This window comes from Macrobrachium rosenbergii, chromosome 4 (assembly GCF_040412425.1).
Source record: "Macrobrachium rosenbergii isolate ZJJX-2024 chromosome 4, ASM4041242v1, whole genome shotgun sequence".
NCBI lineage: Eukaryota > Metazoa > Arthropoda > Malacostraca > Decapoda > Palaemonidae > Macrobrachium > Macrobrachium rosenbergii.
This window is the reverse complement of record NC_089744.1, coordinates 7,947,501-7,955,986: the sequence shown is the minus strand read 5'-3', so window position 1 is coordinate 7,955,986 and position 8,486 is coordinate 7,947,501. Positions and strand designations below refer to the sequence as shown.

The window sequence follows — 8,486 nt, the reverse complement described above, 5'->3', positions numbered from 1 at the left end:
TAGATAGTTATATAATCCTAAACAAATACTATTTAATTTCAAATATATTAGTGTCCGAATTTCTGATAAGATCTCTAAATCATTTTAACCGCCCTGGATATATAATTTGAAATATGATGAGTTATGTGGGAATAAAAAAATTTCGCGATCATTACCAGAAACCATAAGGCGACGGACGCCTCCACGACTTCAACAATACTAATGGTCACACCAGGTTCTTATCAAAAGTAGGAAAATTACTCTTAATCCAAGCACGAAAAGGCCTAAGAGATGCGCCACTTCCACTTCTGACTCTGCCAGGGTAGGAGGAGGTGGTATCTCGGCCACAAAAAACACGCCAAGAACAAATTAATGACACCGATCACGGAGGTCGCCGGCCCAAAAGATCAAATTGCGTTTGCTGCAGTCACTCATTATTATCCCCTGTTAGAAAATCCGACGTTGCAGCTGGCGCTTTCGTGACGTGTTTTGCTCGCTACGAAGAGAACTGGAGAGTCACGAAGTCATAGCCTTTTACGTGTCACCGTCTCCTTCTTCTCCCCCTCCTCCCCATCCTCTTTCTTCTTCTTCTTCTTCTTCTTCTTCTTCTTCTTCTTCTTCTTCTTCTTCTTCTTCTTCTTCTTCTTCTTCTTGTTTTTAAGTTTTGATTCCATTGCATTCCTTCTTCCTTCTTCCTTTGGCCATTCCTTTACCCTTCTCCTTTCTCCTTTGGCATTTTCCTCTTTTCCCACGTCGGATTTCTGTCACGCATGAATGAAATAAATGTCATGCAGCCGAGTCGGGGATAAAGACTTAGCTAGATGCACGAGCACTGCACCTGGCTTTGCAAGTCTAAAACGCTTGGAGGAAAAAAAAATGGTAGAGAGGATTTGAGATAAAAGACTGATAAACGTTTACCCAAATCTTAATTTATTGGCCGTCAGAATGCTACTTGACAAAGCGAGGTCGGTTTATATGAGTTTTTAAGATTTTCTCCTAAGTTTGCAGTGGAATTCTCAGCTTTGTTATTACTAGGCCGAGTTAAAGATTTTTTTGCATTACTATTCACCAGAATCAGATTATTATAAATGATTCTATATTAGCAAAATATAATTTTTATATTTATGAATTCCAGCATAACTTCTAAAAATTAGTATAAGACACTTTTATTTTTGCACACACTCGAATAGAGTGAACGTGTCTTGAATACGCATGCAAACGAATATGCTGCATAGGTATGTGAGCATGCGGAAATCATGTTTATATATATGAATATATATATATATATATATATATATATATATATATATATATATATATATATATATATATATATATATATATTTATTTATTTATTTATATATGTATGTTTACATAATAATAATAATAATAATAATAATAATAATAATAATAATAATAATAATAATAATAATAATAAGTGGCTTAGCTCATCGATGGACTGGTTAAGCAACACTGGGGCTAGTCAGTCGTTGGATGGGTGACTGCTGTCCTCGGCGTTGATTCCTTGGGAAAGGAGCCTATTCTCGATGGAGTAGGGTCCAGATATGGGTTAAATAGCAAAACTCAGCAATGATGGAAAGAAATGAAAGAATAAACGACAACGACGTAAATGGAACCTCTGGCAACAGAGGAGCTTAGTCCGACAGCCAGGTACACAGCCCAATCGACTGGGAGGACGACGGTCAGGTACTTGGAGGTCGTCATCCAGCAACTGATCACCACAACGACAGTAACCAGCAACCAGAGACTGGAGCTACAGAGGCAAGCCAGAAGAAGAAATGGACAAGAGGAGAAAATAAGGAAATATGGAGATGCTACATCAGAAGCAACCCGACAGAAAGAGGATACAGAAGAAGACTGGTCAACATCTGGAATGAGAGAAATAACACCCCTCAAACAGTGCTAGTAAGGAACACAAAGAAAAAGAACTGGCTCTCCACAGCAGAAAGAAAGGAACTGGAAAGAGAAATAACACCCAGCAACCAAGGACAAGAAGACACAGAAAACTACAGGAACGATGAGCTACCAAACAACGACACACGAGGAATCCTCATGTGTGTGTCTAGAGGTCGGAATGGGTGGAAAAGATCAGACAATGGATGAAGCCAGATACAGAAAAAACAAAGATCCCCTCCATGAAAGTCTACAACATGAAAGCCTAATAATAATAATAATAATAATAATAATAATAATAATAATAATAATAATAATAATAATAATAATAATAATAATAATAACTAGGAGTGAGAATCCCTCATACTTTTGAAATGAGAATATCTTTCAAGCATTTCGGGTTCGTGAGATATATCAAAATCCTTCAGGATATCGACATTCATCTAAAACTTCCGGATTCTCACCATATATAAATCTTTGATTTTCGACCTTTATCTAAAACATCTGGGTTGCCTACATTTATCTAAAAGCTGACCTAATTTACTTGAGAAAATATGAATTTGTGTACACTTCTTCAGTCTCAAACAACGCGTAGGGTTATCGGCTTGATATAATATAGACAGACAGAGAGATAGATCATTGCAATGACCACAGACCTCAGCACAATTATATTTACATTAAGCATCATTTGGTCCAAAATGCAGTAACTTCAGACACTGAGAGCTATACGCAAGTATTGAGAAAGTGATATCATTAATGCTGTCCTTAAAACATTCACTCTATCAAATATCATGGTTTCCATATTATGTTCATCCAGTACAAAGTCTATGGAACTTTTCCGTTACATAGAGTAGTGAAAAGGTATCAGGTAATATTCAATGGAACATACAACACTTCAAACTATATTTAGGTATTTTGGAATTGCCTCTAGTCATGACGACGTCTTCAGGTTATCCCCCAAAGAACAGTTTTAAACCCTAGATTTTTTTTTGTTTTAAAAGTTAAGAAAAATTGCAAAGATAATTTGTCCCGATCATCATACATGCTTTATAATAATGGAGTGTGGAGCGATTTCATATAACATTCGAAATAGTTTACATTTGAATAGTAACTACGATATGATATATCTGGACTATCAAGAACAAAAAATAATCTAAAATCACGAACTTTTTCCATTTGTGTTGGTACTCATATGAAACAGCTTTGAAGGGAAACAAGAATCCCTTGTAATTTGATTTTCTTAGCCGATCACGTACAATAGAGCAAAAATGCTGGAACAATACACATCCAAAGAAATTTATATTTACTCAAATATCCTGTGACAGATTAAGGATTCTGCTTGGCAGGAAAAAAAAAGGAAAATAACCTCCTTACCAGCAACCGTATAACTTAGCTTTGCGCGGGGACAAACTCAAATATTACACTGGAAAAATTTCACATTTACAACTGAAAAAGAAGTTTCAGTTTTGTCTATCATCCCTTTAGATGAATTTGAAACTCTTGAACTTGACATAATCCAAGAAGGATTTCTAAATTTAGCTCTGGCTAAAAATGAACTTATACAACTGCACAAGCAAATTCGAGGCCTATCGGCTTTATGAATGATCGCTTCAGGTTTTAGATTTAAGTTTCATTTTAAATCAAGTCAATGTGCAGGTAATGTGGCAGCTAGCAGAATAAAGGTGTAAACTCAAAGACAACACACCATGGACGTAAAACCAGATAATGAAAAACACAAATACTGGAACTTTAATAGCTTTTAACTATCCTCAATGTCAGTACATCTCTAGAATATAATTATAAATACGATTCTATTCCTGCATGCAATAAAACTGGCGTAAGTTACGGTAGAAAAGGCGTTGTTAGATGACATGAGCTTCCGTAGGCTGATTCTAATAGGCGTAGTCTCTCTGTGTTAGTTTTTTATTATTATTTAGGAGTTTTATAGTATTTTAGTGATGTTAATGTTAGAAGTACCATGTGTTTTCCTCGGTGTAGGCAGTTACCGCTCAGTGACTCATTCTTACGCGTAAAGCAGTTTTTTGCGTCTTTTTTCTAAAAAAAAAAAGAATTATCTGGTTGCTAATATCGCATTTTCTTTCGCCTTGATTTCGTATCTTTGAACTAAAGCAGCTTCTGAGTTATTAGTTGCAATTTTAGTTTGTGAATAAATTCCCTCTCTTAGAAGGGCCCCCAGATATACTTTCTTGTAAAAGCATTGCTATCATTTGTTAAATATGAAAAAAGTAGTACCAAAGACAGTCCACCCAATAAATTACGAAGATCTTAATCCCAACTTTCAATATTTTCAGATTGCCTCCCGTATTTATTTTACAAGTGGGCATTCTTTTCAACAGCTTTCAGGTCGTGTGATCCGCTCACTCTCTCGTTCTTCATGTACAAAATCGGTTTCATAATCCCACAAGTATGTGTATGTCATAAATATAAACAAAAGAGTGGAATTCTCTCCGTTGTTCCCTAATCCTTTAATCTGCCTCTTCTGAAGAAGAAGATCTATCATCACTTCAGGAGGGAAGTTCAGTGACGTACTTTTTCTGCTTTCTTCTGGGAAAGTTTTGGAAGGAGTTCGATAAAACAAAGAAAATGGAGAGAGAGTATATAGCAAGGCACACACGTTGACAAGATGATAGCAACAGTCTCTCTCTCTCTCTCTCTCTCTCTCTCTCTCTCTCTCTCTCTCTATCTATATATATATATATATATATATATATATATATATATATATATATATATATATATATATATATATATATACTAGCTGACCAACCCAGCGCTGCCCTGGAAAACTTTGGAGGTCTCGGAAAAATTGTCCTGTGCCTCCTTGTACTGACCGTCCCTTTTATCCAGGAATTACTGTGCTGACTGTCCCATTTATTCAAATACTACTGTGCTGACTGTCCCATTCATCCAGTTATTGCTGTGGTGACCATCCTTTTTATCCAAAAATTACCGCACTAACTGTCCCTTTTATCCAAATATTATTGTACTGACTGTCCCATTTATCCAGATATTACCGTGGTGACTGTCCCATTTATCCAGGTATTACTGTGGTGACTGTCCCTTTTATCCAGGTATTACTGTGCTGACTGTCTCTTTTATCCAAACATTACTGTGGTGATTTTCCTTCTTATCCAGGTATTACTTGATGACTGTCCTATTTATCCATGTATTACTGTTCTAACTGCCCCATTCATCCAGGTATTACTGTGCTAACTGTCCCTTTTATCCAGGTATTACTGTGCTAACTGTCCCTTTTATCCAGACATTACAATGGTGACTGTCCCATTCATCCAAATATTACTGTGCTGTCTGTCCCTTTTTATCCAGGTATTACTGTACTGACTGTCCCTTTTATGCAGTTATTACAGCAGTGACTATCCATTTTATACAGACATTACTGTGGTGAGTGTCCCATTTATCCAAATATAACTGTGCTGTCTGTCCCTTTTATCCAGGTATTACTGTGGTGACTGTCCATTTTATCCAGATATTACTGTGTTGAAACTCCCATTTATCCAGGTAGTACTGTGGTGGCTGTCCCATTTATCCAGGTATTACTGTGCTGACTGTTCCTTTTATGCAGGTGTTACTGTGGTGATTGTCTAAACCTTGACTATTGTCTAAACCTTAACTATAAGAGAAAAAGTATTTTCAGTAATATATTTCTATGGTATCGAGTACACGAAATGAGGTATCATAAACCCGTAGAGTTTATTTACGCATGAAATAAGGTATGATGAACCGGTAGAGTTCATTTACCATATAAAGTTACACGGGAAGGGGGAAGGGGGGAAACCTGTGGGTTATCTAAATTGGGGAAGGGAAGGGGATATATATATATACATATATATACAGTTTGAAACCTACCCTGTTATCTAAATTGGGTCTAATGATGTCTATATATAATTATATATATATATATACAGTATATACATATATATATATATATATATATATATATATATATATATATATATATATATATATATATATATGTATATATAGATATAGTTCATTGTGAATATTCAATAACGTTACAAGATTTTAGATGCATAACATGTCAATACCTGATTATTAATGACCAAATGTGTATAGTATGTCGTCCAGCAATAGTTTTGAGTGCCTAGAAAAAAAAAACACGAAAACAAAAGTTGTTTCTTTTATTTGTACCTCCTCGAATAAAACGTCAGCCACACTGCATGATTCGGAATAGTTGGGATAAAACTTTTATCCACAAGTGCTATCATGAGAGGGAGGCAAAAGTTTTGACCAGGAGTGTTATCGAGAGAGAGAGAGAGAGAGAGAGAGAGAGAGAGAGAGAGAGAGAGAGAGAGAGAGAGAGAGAATCGGATGGAAAGGGAAGGGAAGAATTATCTAGGGAGAGAGACTGCGAGATCGTGTGGTCGTTTGTGTTTGAGTGAGATAACTAGATTGACAGAGAGAGAGAGAGAAAGAGAAAGAGATTGCGAGTATGTATGCTAATGAGAGAGAGAGAGAGAGAGAGAGAGAGAGAGAGAGAGAGTCGTAAAGACTTCCGACATGAATCTTCCCGTGAACCAAGGAATCCTAATTATCCATGCATGAGGTACATACATCAAGGGAGACTAAATGAAGACGGATGTGAAATAAAGTAAGATCACGAAGACATAAGAAAGCTTAATCTAAAATCTACGAGAAACATAAATCTTTGCTTCACTTGGAGAGTTGGAGGATGTTAATGAAATAAAGGCAATGGGAAGAAAAACACTTTCTTATGTTCTCTGAAAATCCTTTGAAGATTTTTATTTCACATTCCATCATCTTTATCGTTAACAAATATCCTTTTACTCAGTTCTATAGGGTTTCTGAATTTAAAGTGTGTGGTACTGATAGACTTTGTGAGATTTCAGAGAGAAATTAAGTATTAAAAAGAGAAGCGCCTCTGAAGCATTGTCTAGAATAGAAGTTAAAGTTTAAGATCACCAAATAATATGTTTCCGGAGGAACTCAACCTAAACCCTGCAATACAGCCGCGAATGATACAGGATGAACCATCTCTTCCGACCCTTCCCCCCCCCCAGAAAAAAAAACCATACTATATTTTCTCAGATAAAGAGACGGGTCTCATTGCGGTAAGAAATGGTTGGAAATGTATCACAGAGAGGATTCCAAAACACTGCGTTGGCTAAAGTCCAAACAATGAAAGCAGAAAGAACAAAAACAAATATTTGGAAGAAAAACAGGTGAAGAAGAATAAACCACGAATTGTGGAAATTGGAGCCTATATATATATATATATATATATATATATATATATATATATATATATATATATGTATAAATATAATGTATAATATGTGTATATGTACATAAATAAATGTATAATATGTATATACTATACTGAATATACTTTACGCCATGGGGAGTCACCCTTCCAACCTGTTTACTAGAATTATGCCTTCTCCATTTCAGCAGTAAACCTCAATGACTAGTTGGGTCAGTAAGTGCAGAGGTATTGCACCTCATTCCCCAGATGATCAAACGTAATTCCTGTTGCACATTAGGTGGATATGATAACGAATAAGGTGAGAGACTTTATATATATATATTATTATATATATATATATATATATATATATATATATATATATATATATATATATATATATGTGTGTGTGTGTGTGTGTGTTTATGTATATACATACATATATATACATATATATATATATATATATATATATATATATATATATATATATATATATATATATGTATTATATATGTGTGTGTGTTTGTGTGTAACTGTATATCTTCCGAAGCTTTACAATATCTTTTCAAGACGTCATGAGTTACCAGAAATTGGCTTTTATACAATTATACGTAATTTTAAAACCATTTAATAAAAACAGTAGGATTTTAGATCCTTCCTAGAGTAAAGTTTGAAATGTGCCTATTGCTCTCTGAAGGAAAATTGTGCCTTGATGATACATCAGTAAAGTATGCTTTTGCTCATTCTCAATGTACTCCCAAACTACTTAGATACCTATTTACTTCAATGCACTTTCGTGAAATGTCTTCCTCCACCTCTCATTGAGTTTGACTCTTATGGCTGATAGGAAGCAACGCCCAAAAGGGATGAAGGTACGAAACCGTGAGAGAAATCATTGGGATGTATGATAATGCCCCTCGAAATGTGAGAGCTTTAGAGCAGACACGTTGGCGGATTTTTTACATTTACGTCGGGCTGAATAAAATGGAAATGATTTTTATTTTCAAGTTATATTTTCTTTCAATAAAATTCTATTCTACTTTCTTAGGGAGTTGGTAATGCAGCAAGCTAACTGAAAGACAATCAGGTAACAATCGATGTTGTCGTAATTATTTTATTTATAGACCTGGGATAAGGAAAAATGTCAGATGTGGGCTGCATCATTAACTATTTCGTGTTCTGGCATTGTTAGAAAATAGGGAACCATTGTTCGAAAGAAGCTTACAGCACGAGCATTAGGTCTATGAATAATCTAATAAAAAAAGACAAGCCCACAGGTAATTCTTGAAAAGTTCTGGTCCCTAAAGTTTCCGCTTGAAACGTT

The 8,486-nt window shown here is 35.2% G+C and overlaps 1 protein-coding gene across 1 annotated transcript in view; it reads right to left on the bottom strand.

The window, feature by feature from the left end:
* Positions 1-503: 503 nt before the first annotated feature.
* The window catches only part of LOC136836487 (uncharacterized), a 26,588-nt gene continuing 18,605 nt past the window's right edge, over positions 504-8,486 (bottom strand). The window contains exon 2 of the mRNA XM_067100823.1: positions 504-740. Coding sequence (XP_066956924.1) covers positions 504-740 — 237 coding nt within the window. The remainder of the gene's footprint in view (positions 741-8,486) is intronic.